The sequence below is a fragment of the Hevea brasiliensis genome, chromosome 2 (assembly GCF_030052815.1).
Source record: "Hevea brasiliensis isolate MT/VB/25A 57/8 chromosome 2, ASM3005281v1, whole genome shotgun sequence".
Lineage (NCBI taxonomy): Eukaryota > Viridiplantae > Streptophyta > Magnoliopsida > Malpighiales > Euphorbiaceae > Hevea > Hevea brasiliensis.
The window spans coordinates 102,499,171-102,513,347 of NC_079494.1; the positions used below are offsets into that span (position 1 = coordinate 102,499,171).

At 36.8% G+C, this 14,177-nt stretch overlaps 1 protein-coding gene across 3 annotated transcripts in view; it reads right to left on the reverse strand.

Moving 5' to 3' along the window:
• LOC110641445 (DENN domain and WD repeat-containing protein SCD1) overlaps nt 1–14,177 on the reverse strand; it is a 64,733-nt gene that overhangs the window by 9,439 nt on the left and 41,117 nt on the right. For all 3 annotated transcript variants that reach the window (XM_058136729.1, XM_058136726.1, XM_058136724.1), the window contains 7 exons: nt 14,079–14,129; nt 8,483–8,640; nt 8,223–8,270; nt 1,911–1,968; nt 1,736–1,819; nt 607–862; nt 316–515 (listed from right to left, as the gene is read on the reverse strand). In XM_058136729.1, the coding sequence (XP_057992712.1) occupies nt 316–515; nt 607–862; nt 1,736–1,819; nt 1,911–1,968; nt 8,223–8,270; nt 8,483–8,640; nt 14,079–14,129 (855 nt within the window). The remainder of the gene's footprint in view (nt 1–315; nt 516–606; nt 863–1,735; nt 1,820–1,910; nt 1,969–8,222; nt 8,271–8,482; nt 8,641–14,078; nt 14,130–14,177) is intronic.

Sequence of the window (14,177 nt, forward strand, 5' to 3'; positions counted from 1 at the left end):
CCCCCCCCAAATACAACCAGATCTAGAATAGCTCAAATAATTGAAGACTTCAGCCACTAAAATCTTGTCTTTTCTCCTCCAAATTCAACCATCAGCTCAGATTATATTTATGATCTATATCCTTATTTCCCTATGTAAAATTCCAATCCAAATGCCAGCCCTGAAAGCTGTCCTATTTCACCACCTCTCTAATGGTGTTCAAAAGCATTATTCATGGTTTTGGTGGAATGGCATTTAAACACTTGAACTGCCAGGAGTGGATATTGTCAGAAGGAATTGCACTGGAAAGTGAATTAATCAGATATGATAATTTACCATACAATCTGTGCTTCCACTGATAAAGAATCCTGCATCTTCACGGTCACCCACCAGATCCCACACCTCCCTCTTAGTTACACAATGCAATGCAGTAATAGCACCGCCGTGACCCCTGAGCACACGAACATTGGTCTGAGTTTTCTTTTGCCCAGCAGTAGATAAATCTTGTTTCCGAGGAGTCCCATTCTCATTTGCAACTGAATCCATAAACAAAAGAAACAATGATGATGTAACAACAGATGAATCACAGGATACTTTATAAGTACCAATTGTTATGAAAACACAAACCTGAAGTGCTGTCAGAAGTCCATTGACGAACACGAGCAAAAGAGTTTGCTCTTGATGAATCTCTACTAAACATGCTTTGTACCCAGCTCCTGCCTACACCAGATGCCTCAGCAGGTTGCTGATTTTGATCTGTAACATCTATCGGACGTGGGGAAGACAATCCATGAGATGACATAGATTGGGCCTTAACAGAAGAGGTTCCCCAGTAACCAACACGAAGTTGTTGTGCATGTGAAAAAAATCCTCTAAGCTTTATCTGAAACATAAACCAAAGTAAAATACAATAGCATTAGACTACATTACTACAAGAACAAGGTGATGTAGCACAAAAACAAAAAAGGCAAAGAAAGTTACAAATCCTTGGGAAAAAGAGAACTAATTCTCAATTCTATTATTTTCAATTAATAATCAATAGTCCAAAGCTACTGATTAATAGAAGATTAGCTCTATTTATAGAGCTTAAAATCCTAATCAATTTAGGAATATAAACCATAATTTATTCTAATTAGGAATACTAAATAGGATAACCTTCCTAAATAAAATGTTAAAATAATTCCTAAACAATAAAACTCTTTAAATTTCCTAATTCTATAATAATTAAAATTCTTAAATAGAATTCTCTTCCCATACTGCATTATAAAGGAGGTGGGAGAGTAAAAAGGGAGACATTGATTACAATTATACTAATGAAACAAATCTAAATCATTTTCCAATCCCAAATCCTCATGAGAAACATTTCACTGAGGAAGCAATGAATTGAGAAACAGAACCAAGTAGTAGTAGTAGTAGTAGCAGAAGAAAAGAAATCCAAGAAAATAAACAATATATTTTATAACAATGCACTACACTCCTAACTGTTTGCTTATTCATTCGTTTTCAGGAAAAGCTTTCTATTTTCTATAGAAATTAGCCAAGGTTATTGAACCAATAGCAACAAGATTAAACAAATAAAGTCAACAAAGGTAAAATCACAAACAAAACCAAAACCCAGATAAAGAAACGGGCCTGGTTGAATCTATAAAACCTCATATGTTGACTGAAAAGGGCCAGGAGCCCTGGACCAGTATGCTACAATAAACCATGAAAATTAAACTATGCCATATCCAAATCTGAACAGGGTTTAACTTACAAGTTGCTTGTATCCAATATTGTTCCTTTCTGCTATAGTCTCAACCATGTACCAAGCATCAGTATCAAAGAGTCCCAATCCAGCCTTGACAATGGCAAAAAATAAGATCAAAATAAGTCATGTTTAGTAGGGAAAGAAAAGAGGAGACACAGGAGAAAGTGAAGGCAAAGAACACCATGTGGGATGCCACCAGAATTAGTTGTGTTGCGACTAAAGCTGCATAATTGGCAGACCTGACATAGAGACAGATGAGCATATGAGCTCCATAGCTAGTTACTACTATACAAATCAGCACATTTTTACAGCAAAGACATCGGTCATTTCTACACCAGTCATTTTTACAGCAAAGACATCAGTCATTTTTACAGCATAGTTCTGTAATTTTTCATTGAGAAGTTCTAGATTAGGAAAATTTGGGACTTCATTTTTTAATTTCTTCCCATTTAGAAGTCCGAATCATTATAAATTGAGAGTTAGTGTGTATAAATATATGCTCATGTCTTCTGAAGAATAGAATGTAGAGAATTATTTCAAATTTCCAACAATTGTGCTGCTTTGGCATTATATGATGCTTTCTAACCCTAGGAGTGACACTAACTGTATCTAGGGCATGATGCATAAGAAATTAGATGTGCATTTTAAAACATTCCTTTGATTTTGCAAATAATATCATAGAATAATTTTCACACCAGCAAACCTTAGAAATTTTGCATTGAGCTGCTAATTAAATTCTCATCAAATAGTAATATAAGAACCATAAATTTACTGTTCACAACTCTATTCCAGCCCTGGCCTGACCCAAAGTTATTGGAGCCTCAGTTACCTTCTTTTTCCTATGCGGTTCCAACCCAAAACCTTGTCCACGCATTTCTCAAGCTTCTAGACAGAACAATATGGCAAGAATTTCCTGCCTAATAAGCTTTGAAATTCTGGTAAGAAAATTTCCAGAAGGTTGTCCAACATCAACTGGATTGGCATGGGATTGTTAATTGGCTTTCTGATCTAATTAATAGGTTAAGAATTTGCTATCAAAATTTCAGGAAACTACAGCTCAGATAATTCTCCCCGGGTGCCAACCCAAAGAGAGGAGTCTATAACCCAACTGAAAATGACCAAAGGAGGCTGACAAGCATCTGTTTCATCTATCACATTATGCACACAGAAACGTTATACAAAAAAGCAAGCCAAATGCAACAAGCAGCTGCAAAATATGTGCATGGCTAAAAATGAGAGGTGGAAGAAATCAACAAATATGAATAGAATAAACTCCCTCTGATCCAACCAAAAGTGTCCAAACTCCCTTATTTACCAATCCCAATTTGCCACTTAATCCTTAAAAGCCTAATAACAATTGTTAGCAATCAAACAAAAACCTTTACAATTAATATCAATTATGGATAATAGAGCATTAAGTAACTTGACCATTGACGACTGTCACATGAGTGGTGAAGAAATACTATATTTTTTTTTTCCTTTGTTATAGGAAGTCAATCCTATAATTATGTATATAATATTCTTTCTTAATTAGTTAGTTAATTAGTTAGCATAATTATTGGGACATCTTCCCAATTAGAATACTTAATTATATGATTTTTTATATATAAATACCTTGTATCTCATTCAATAAAATACACAGAAAAATATTCACTACATTGTATCAGAGCCACGTTGGAGAAGAAATTTTTTTTTTTTTTTTGAGAAAACCATCAGAATCATTATTGTGGAGTCAGGTCACCGTATCAAGGTGACATTTATGTCTCACTGCCCACCCAGGAAGGAAGACCCCTCGCCGGCGACCTCACCCAAAAATCCAGTCACAAAAGGCCGGCGAGTACGCGCTGGCACAAGTTCCTGTTGCTGTCCCACTCGCCGGCACGTGGAGGTGTGTCCGCCATCCTCTGCCGCTTTGATTGCTCTCGCCGGCGTTGCCTTGGGTGTATACTGCATCCCTGTTAGCCGTTTTGTCATAGGGTGCTCATGTGGAGGTGATTTGTGTTGGTCCACCTACTGTTGGGTATGTTTCTGGCTTCTGTTACACTTAACTGCTTTAAAATTGTGTCTTGAGGTATGTTTGCTCTGTGTTTATTGGTTTGAGAAAGGAGATTTATGTGACTTGCTGCTGTGATTTTTTTTTAATAGCAGAAAGTAAAAGTGTAGTAGCTGATGTGATTCCTGTGATGACTAAAATTACAGAACACAAACTTAATGGTTCTAATTATCTGGATTGGAGTAGGACTATTAGGGTTTATTTGCAGAGTATCGATAAGGATGATCATCTCAGCCAAGATCCACCTACTCATAATACAAAGCAAACTTGGACGAGGGAAGATGCTCGTTTGTTCTTGCAAATTCGAAATTCCATTAACAATAAGGTAATTAGCTTAATTAATCACTGTGAGTTTGTTAAAGAATTGATGGATTATTTAGAATTCTTATATTCGGGTAAAGGAAATATCTCTCGCATTTATGAGATATGTAAGGCATTTTATCGTGCAGAGAAACTGCTAAATCTCAAATTTTTTCTAGTTCTAAAATTTCATCTCTGCATGATACTTTCTCAAGAGTACTCCGCACTGAAGCTCCCTAATTTTCCCAATCTGTTAATAGTACTCTTGTTAGTCGTACTGACAATGGAAGGCAAAGTCATAAAGGAAGCAGTAAAGGACGGTATAGTGGCAATAGGGGTAACTAGCGTAGTGGTGAGGTTGCCCCTAATCGTGACTCAGGAGGAATTGAATGTTATTATTACCATGAGCCAGGTCATACAAAAAGATATTGTCCGAAACTTCAGAATAAGAACCCACGATCTCGGATGGCCAATATGATAGTTGATGGCTCTTCAGCAACTCCTTCTGAGAAAGCATTTTTAGTGTCAGCTGAAGAATATGAACGGTTCTCCCAGTATCAGGCATCTCTAAAGTCTTCTAGTTCCCCAGTCACTGCAATAGCTGAGTCAGGTAAATCTACTACATGCCTTATTTCCTCCAAATGGGTCATTGATTCTGGTGCTACAGACCACATAACAGGTAATTCTAGCCTTTTGTCTAACTTTCAACCTCATCATCCTTCATCCTCTGTAGTTTTGGCCAATAGGTTCAAGTCTTGTGTCATTGGTTCTGGCATTGCAAATCTCACACTATCCATTTCTGTGTCATCTGTTTTGTGTCTACCCAAATTCGCCTTTAATTTACTCTCTGTTATTAAACTCACTCGAGTCTTAAATTATAGTGACTCATTTTTTCCTGATCATTGTTTGTTCTAGGATCTTACGACAAAGCAGATTATTGGTAGAGGATATGAGTTTGGAGGCCTCTATGTCCTTGACAAGCAGGTGCCAAAATCTCGTGTGTTCCAATAATTTAACTCCTCTTGAAATCCATTGTCGGTTGGGACATCCGTCCTTATCTGTCTTGAAGAAGTTATGTTCACAGTTTCAGTCTTTGTCAGTTTTAGATTGTGAGTCATGTCAGTTTGCCAAACATCATCATTTGCCTAACGTGTCTCGAGTCAATAAACGGGCATCGTTCCCTTTTGAGTTAGTTCATTCTGATATATAGGGTCCATGTCTTATTATTTCAAACTCTGGATTCAAGTATTTTGTTATATGTGTTGATGATTATTCTCGTGCTACTTGGTTATTTTTAATAAAAAATCGTTCAGAATTATTTTCTATTTTTCTGCCTTTTGTGCTGAGATTCAAACTCAATTTAATACCTCTGTGCGTATATTGAGAAGTGATAATGCTAAGGAATATCTTTCTGGTAATTTTCAAACCTATAGGTCACAAAATGATATTCTTCATCAGACATCTTGTATTGATACTCTATCCCAGAATGGGTTGCTGAAAGAAAAAATAGACTTTTACTTGAGGTAGCACGGGCACTCCTTTTTCAAATGAAAGCCCCTAAACAGTTTTGGACTAATGCAATTTCTACAGCTTATTTCCTGATTAATTGTATGCCATCATTTGTCCTTAACGGTTATATTCCTTATATCATTTTGTTTCCTTCTAAATCTTTATTTCCTATTGAACCTCGTATCTTTGGTTGTACTTGTTTTGTGCAAGATGTTCATCCACAGGTTACTAAACTGGATCCCAAGTCTCTTAGATGTCTCTTTCTTGGATATTCTCGACTTCAAAAAGGGTACAGATGTTTGTCTCTAATTCTTTATCGTTATATTGTGTCTACTGATGTTACCTTTTTTGAATCAACTCTATTCTTTCATCCCTCACCTATTTATGAGATTCAGGGGGGAGGAAGATGATCTCTTAGTCTATTCTGTCCATTCAGTGTCAAGTCCTCGGCCAAGTCCTCAAAATTCTTCTGCACCAGCACCTGCTTGACCCCCTTGCCCACCTGTTCTTCATGTTTATTCCACGAGATTGAAGACTCTTAACTCAGATCCTCCACCAGCTTCTTCATCAAAAGATCCAATTCCATCCACTGCTCCTCAGTCTAACTTAGATCTTCCCATTGCTCTTCGCAAAGGTAAGCGTTAATGTACTTATCCTATCTCTTCCTTTGTATGTTATGATCACTTGTCTCCTTCATCTTGTTGTTTTGTCAGTTCTCTAGATAAAATTTTTATTCCTAAAACTGTTGCTGAGGCATTGTCCCATTCAGGCTGGCGTGCTACAATGGAAGAGAAAATTGTGGCTTTAGATACTAATGGTACTTGGGAATTGGTGCATCTGCCTCTGGATAAGAAAGCTCTTCGATGTAAATGGGTTTTTACAGTCGAAGTGAATCCCGATGGTACTGTGGCTCGTCTCAAGGCTCGCCTTGTTGCTAAAGAATATGCTTAGACTTATGGGATTGATTACTCTGACACTTTCTCTTTTGTTGCTAAACTAGTTTCTGTTCGGTTGTTTGTTTCCTTGGCAGCAAGATATGATTGGCCTTTACATCAATTAGTTATCAAAAATACTTTCCTTCATGGTGATCTCCAGGATGAAGTTTATATGGAGCAACCACCAAGTTTTGTTGCTCAGGGGGAGTTAGGTAAAGTTTGCAGACTTCGAAAATCCCTTTAAGGCTTGAAACAAAGTCCTCAAGCTTGGTTTGGTAGATTCAATGAGGTAGTTCAGCAATTTGGTATGCAGAAGAACAAGTTTGATCATTCGGTGCCTTATAGACATTCTAAAACTAGATTAATCATACTTATAATATATGTTGATGATATTGTCATTACTGAAAATGACTCTACAGACATTTCATCACTTAAGTCATTCATTCAGACTCAGTTTCAAACAAAAGATTTGGGTTTGTTAAAATATTTTTTAGCCATTGAAGTTTCAAGGTGTAAGTAAGGCATCTTCTTATCTCAAAGGAAGTATGTCCTTCATTTACTAGCCGAAACAGGAAAATTAGGTGCCAAACCACCAATGACTCCCAATCTTCAGCTCACAGCAAGAGATGGTAAACTATTTGCGGACCCTGAGATGTTTAGGAGATTGGTTGACAAACTTAATTATCTCACAGTTACTCGTCCATATATTGCATAATCAGTTAGTGTTATAAGTCAATTTATGTCCTCTCCTACTATTAACCATTGGAAAGCTTTGGGGCAAATTTTATGTTACTTGAAGGGTGCTCTAGGTTGTGGCCCTTTATATAGCAATCATGGGCACTTAAATATTAAATGTTTTTTAGATGCAGATTGGGCAGGTTCAAAGATTGATAGGAGATCCATTACAGGATATTGTATCTTTGTTGAAGAAAATTTAGTATCTTGAAGAAGTAAGAAACAGATTGTAATTTCTCATTCGAGTGCTGAATCAGAATATCAAGCTATAGCTCAAGCTGTGTGTGAAGTAATGTAGACACGTCAGTTATTAGAAGAAGTGGGTCTTGAGACCTCATCTCCTGCCAAACTATGGTGTGACAATCAAGTCGCTCTCCATATCGCCTCAAATCTAGTGTTTCATGAGCGTACTAAACATATTAAAATTGATTGTCACTTCCTTCGAGAAAAGATTCAACAGAAAATCATCTCAACAGGGCATGTCAAAACCAAGGAGCAGTTGGGAGATATCTTCACAAAGGCTCTGAATAGGATTAGGGTTGACTACATTTGTAACAAGTTGGATATAATTAATATCTATGCTCCAACTTGAGGGGGAGTGCTATAGGAAGTCAATCCTATAATTATGTAAATAATATTCTTTCTTAATTAGTTAGCTAATTAGTTAGCAAAATTATTAGAATATCTTCCCAATTAGAATACTTAATTATAGGATGCTTTGTATATAAATACCTTGTATTTCATTCAATAAAATACACAGAAAAATATTCACTACATCCTTGAACACCATTCACAGTCAAACAGGAGGCCATTTGTTGGCCATAGGGAGCAATGTACAAATAAACGAGCACAAGCTAAGTAAGCAGATCACAGCAAACCAGAATCTGAAGTTAGTAAATATATAAATGAATAAATAATGAAGATTTAGTAAATTACAACATTTAACAATGTGTAATCTTACTTGCTTGAAGAATGCTCCATAAGATGATCAAAGTAGCCTTCCCAGAACCTGCAATTTGGGAAGGAGGAAAAAAAGAGAGAATCAAATTAACAACTTATTAAATTCAACAAATTTGAAAAATCTAAAACAAGCAAAGTTGGGAGACAGATTAGAAAACAAATTTCATCTGATGTAAAAGAAAAGAGACAGAAAGTCAGGAAAGATTGAAAAAGAATATAATGATAAATGAAATCCTGCATGGAATGACCAATAAAACCTACCTTAGCTCCTCCCATATTGACAGTGAAATTAGATGGCGCTGGACATAGTCAGAAACATTATTAGCATCCTTTTTATACATTTCAGCAGATACTTCAAGGGCATCTCTAATGGTTGACAAGTCATTCCGGGATGTTGCACGATTAATTGCTGTTTTAAGCTGAAATAGCAGATGAACAAAGTTTAGGGAATTAAGATAAATCAACATAAAAGAACAAAGGAAGATAATGTTGAGATTAGAGAGAATTGAAGAATTTCTTGATGTATTTCACAGTGTTACAATAATTCAAATTTATACACAAAATCTATAGCCTTAATAGGAAAGAAAATAAAAGCTAATAAATACAAATATCCCTAACATCACTAATTTACATTCTAATTTACAGCTAATGCACTAATTAAAGGATTTTAACACATTCTAATTTATAGCTAATGCACTAATTAAGGGATTCCAACACTCTCCCTCAAGTTGGTTCATGTATGTTGCACATGCCCAACTTGCAAACTAGAGTATGAAACACCTTACAACTTAACCCCTTAATGAACACATCAGCTAACTGATCTTTCAAACCTACGTAAGAGACACTTAAGGAACCATCCATAATTTTTTCTTTATGCAGTGTCTATCAATCTCTATATGTTTGGTCTGATCATGCTGAACTGGATTATGAACTATACTGATTGCAGCTTTGTTATCACAAAATAAAAACAAACCATTAGCTTCAAACAATTTTAATTCTTCCATCAATTTTCGTAACCACAATAACCCACAGATACCTTGAGCCATTGTCCTGAATTCGGCTTCTGCACTGGATCTAGCTATTACTTTGCTTCTTACTTCTCCGGGTGACTAGATTACCACCAATAAAGGTATAGTATCCTGATGTTGATCTCCTATCATCAAGAGACCCAGCCCAATCTACATCTGTAAAGGCTTTAATCTGAAAGTGTCCATGCTTTGAGAAAATAAGTCCTTTCCCAGGTGTAAATTTTAGGTATCGCAAGATGTGAAAAATAATCTCCAAATGAGATTCACGAGGATCATGCATATACTAGCTCATTAGACCAACTGCATATGCTATGAACGGTCTAGTGTGCTAAAGATAAATTAATTTGCCAACCAACCTCTAATATCTCCCTAAATCCACTGATTTTCTAACTCCAGCTTGCAATTTATTATTGGCCTCAATAGGAGACACTGCCAGTTTACAGCCCAGCATTCCTGTTTCTTCCAACAGATCCAAGATATACTTTCTTTGAGAAATAAAGATTCCCTTATCTGATCTAGCAACCTCTATTCCAAGAAAGTACTTGAGCCTTCACAAATATTTGATTTCAAACTCCTATGCTAGGCGCTTCTTTAAAAGAGTCATTTCTTCCTTTTCGTCACCTGTTACCACAATATCATCCACATAGACAATAAGTAGTGTGATTTTGTCTCTAAGATGCCTCATAAACAAGGTATGATCAGCATTGCTTTGGCAGTATCCAAAGGAGATCATCGCTTTACTGAGCCTATCAAACCATGCTCTAGGTGACTGTTTTAGACCATACAAAGCCTTTTTCAATCTGCAAACTTTTCCTCTGGTCTTTTCATCCTCAAACCCTGGAGAAATTTCCATATACACTTCTTCTTCCAAGTCACCATGTAAAAAGACATTTTTAACATCAAACTGCTGCAAGTCCCACTCAAGATTCGCTGCACATGACAATAGAATTCTAATGGTATTCATTTTAGCAACAGGAGCAAAGGTCTCTTGGTAATCTACTCCGTATGTTTGCGTGAAACCTTTTGCTACCAGTCTGGCCTTATACCTCTCAATTGAACCATCTGCTCTATACTTCAAAGTGAACACCCACTTCCATCTAACTGGCTTTTTTACCAGTGAAAGAGTAACCAGTTCCCATGTTTCATTCTTTGCCAAAACTTTCATCTCCTCCACCATAGCTGCCCTCCATTTTGGATTGAAGCAAGCTTTCTTCTAATCCTGTGGGATAGAGATAGAGAAAACAGACAGTAGAAAGACTCTATAAGACGGAGACAAAGAATTATAGGAGATGAAATTAGAAATGGGATGTTTAGTACAGGTCCTAACACCTTTCCGGAGAGCAATAGGAATATCAATATCATTATCAGAAGAAAGAAGAACAGATTCAGAATCAAAATTAGACTCATCAGGAGCCAAAGGAGACTCATCACATACCTCAAGATGTTCAGGAATTGAATCCAGGAATTCCGATTGATCAACAGTCTCCTGCTCGATGGCTATATTTGTCTTGTTTCATCGAGTATATGTTCTCAAATCTGGCCTTTTCAGTCTTTCTCAAGATTTAGGTGACCCTCCCTGAGTTTCGTTATTAGGTATAGACTCTAAACCCATATTCTCCCCCTGAAATTAAAGGTTGGGAGAGGATGAGGATAAAGGAAAATACACCTCTTCCTTCCTATGCTCCCCCTAAAGAGGTGGATGGAAATAAGATTCAGATTCCCTGAAGGTAACGTCCATACTCACAAAATATTTTCGTGAAGGAGGATGATAACACCTATATCCCTTCTGAGTGTTAGAATAACCAACAAAAACACATTTCAGGGCTTGGGGTTCTAATTTCCCACTATTAAGCTTATGAACAAAGCAAACACAAACAAATACCTTTGGAGGAACGGTATATGAATTTTTACCCTGCAATACCTCTAAAGGACTCTTAAACTCCAATGTCCAAAGAGGCATCCTGTTAATAAGATATGTAGCAGAAAGAATAGAATCCCCCCAGTAAGGTTTAGGAACATTCATGGTAAACATAAGAGACCTAGCAACCTCAAGTATCTATTTTTTCTCTCAGATACCCCATTTTGTGAACTAGTATTAACACAACAAGTCTGATGTAAAATCCCATGTGCCTTCAAATACTCCTGAAAGACTCCATTCATATATTCTATATCATTATCAGTTCTCAATATTTTAACTTGAGCATCAAACTTTGTACTAATAATTTTATGGAACTGCTGGAAACAAGAGAAAACTTCATTTTTTTTCTTTCATCAAATATACCCAAGTTAACCTACTGCAACAACCAATAAAGGTCACAAACCATCTGTAACCCGATAAAGACGGTTTGAGTAGGCCCCAATACATCAGAATGGATAGTCATAAAAGGAACTGAAGCCTTATTATTTATTGCAGGATAAGATCGTTTAGTATGTTTAGCAAACTCACAAGCATCACATACTAACAATTCAGTTTTGCATTGTTTAAACAGAAAAGGATAAAGTTTTTCTAACACAGTAAATAAAGGATGTCCTAATCTCCTATGCCACATGATAATTTGTTCCTCAGCACCCATAGATTGCCCCAACATGGCTTGACTAACATAATCATTTAAGAGATATAGCCCATCTTGCAGTGTACCACTGCCAATCGTTCTCCCTGTCGTCAATTCCTGAAATACACAATGAGTTGGGAAAAATTCAATTTTGCAGTTTAGAGTTTTTGTGATTGAACTGACAAACAAGAGGTTAATAGGAAAGTTAGGCATATGTAAAATAGAACTAAGACTTATATTAGGGGTGCATTTAACAGAACCTATTCCAGAAACACTAGATAAGGATCCATCCGCAGTGCGGACTTTTTCTTTTCCTGAACATGGGGAATAAGATAAGAATTTATTTGAAGAGCCTGTCATATGCTTGTTTGCTCCAGAATCTATAACCCAAAAAGAATTATTAAGATTGGCAAGAAAAGCATTACCTGAGTTGACAAAGTTAGAAGAGGCAACTGTGGTGGATTGCGATTCAAGTTGTGATAGCAAACGCCTTAGAGTCTGTACCTCTTCATTGGAAAACATCTCATTGGTGGCAGTATCTTCAGACAGATTCACAGCCTCAGATACATTAGCTTGTGGTCTAGTAAGGCCCATCCTTTTTCCTCCACGCCCTTTAGTGGGACGTCCATGCAATTTCCAATAGTGTTCCTTAGTATGCCCCTTTTTTTCACAATAGTTACAATATAGTTGATCCTTATCTGATGAACCATGTGACTGTTCACATGAGGAATTAGCAACTAGCCCTGCCTTATCAACAAACATAGAATGAATCATGGCACTCCTCCTGCTCTCTTCCTACTGAACATAAGAGTATGTCTGTCTTAAGGTAGGTAAAGGATCCTTCCCAAGCACTTGGACCCTAATTTGATCATATTCCATATTCAACCCAACAAGAAAATCATAGATCCGCTCTTTCTCAACCAACTTCTAAAATTTAACATCATCTTCAGGACATGAGGCCTGAAAGTCCTGTTAAAAGTCCAATTCCTGCCATAGAACACTCAATTCTGCATAATATTGAGAAATAGTTAGCTCACCCTGTTTCATACCATAAACCTTGTTTTGAAGCTCATACACTTGTGCATCATTCCCAACTTGAGAATAGATATGAGAAACTGCACTCCAAATGACAGTTGCACTATTCAACAGTAAATACCCACGAGCTATATGTAGTTGAATGGAATTGATAAGCCATGACATGATAAGAGAATTTCCTAACTCCCATTGACTGTGGGCAGAAGCAGACTTTTCTGGTTTTTGCTCATCTCCAGTAAGTTAACCCTGCAACCCTCTAGCTTGAATAAAAAGGAGACACGATCTAGACCATGCAAGGTAATTTGTCCCATCAAGCTTTACGGGGCTAATAATTAATGAGGGATTTTCAGTTGTAGTAATCATTTTCCCTTCAACTACTGAATTTTTTGCATTAGACATGATAATTCAGAGAACTGATTAAAAGAAACAGTAGGCAAAAGACAAATACCCAAAAACAAGATTGCAAACCAAAAGATAGCAATGGGTTGGCCAGAGGCGTGGTACACTAGGGATGTCATCGAAAAAAAAGTGCAGCCGGAAAAACTGACCAGCAACAGCCTGACTACCCGGTGTGTGTACACGAGGCGAAAACCTTCTGTCTGCGCGTGGGATCATGCACCTCACCGGATGGCGGCGAGAATCCAGGCGAGGACCGGCGACGAGGTTCTCTTCCTTCCTAAAGGGGCGGTGACAACTACCTCTCTCAATAGACCCGCTTTCAAGGCTTACCCACATAAACCCTAACTATTTCTTACTGTTTTCTCTCTGCAAAAAAAAATTGCCAGATAAAATGGCTAAGGCTCTGATACCATGTTGAGATTAGAGAGAATTGAAGAATTTCTTGATGCATTTCACAGTGTTACAATGATTCAAATTTATATACAAAGGCTATAGCCTTAATAGGAAAGAAAATAAAAGTTAATAAATACAAATATCCCTAATATCACTAGTTTACATTCTAATTTACAGCTAATGCACTAATTAAGGGATTTTAACACATTCTAATTTACAGCTAATGCACTAATTAAGGGATTCCAACAGATAAGCATAAAAGAAACGCTGAAACAGCAATTCACCTGAAAGCGGGTAAAGCATCAGAAAACATTCAACAAGGTAAAACTTGATCACTGACTATAAAATTTTATCCATGCACAAGGCAATTTCCCATTTGTACATTTTAAAATTCCAAGAAATAGCAATTATCTTATACCAAATGATATCCTAGTTATGACGCCTACATACCAATTCTTTTACTGCAATAAACTGTTCGTCAGTCAACCGACCATGCCATCCCTGCAAGCATAATTTTAGCCAAAAGTTAGCTCAATCCTGAACACAGCA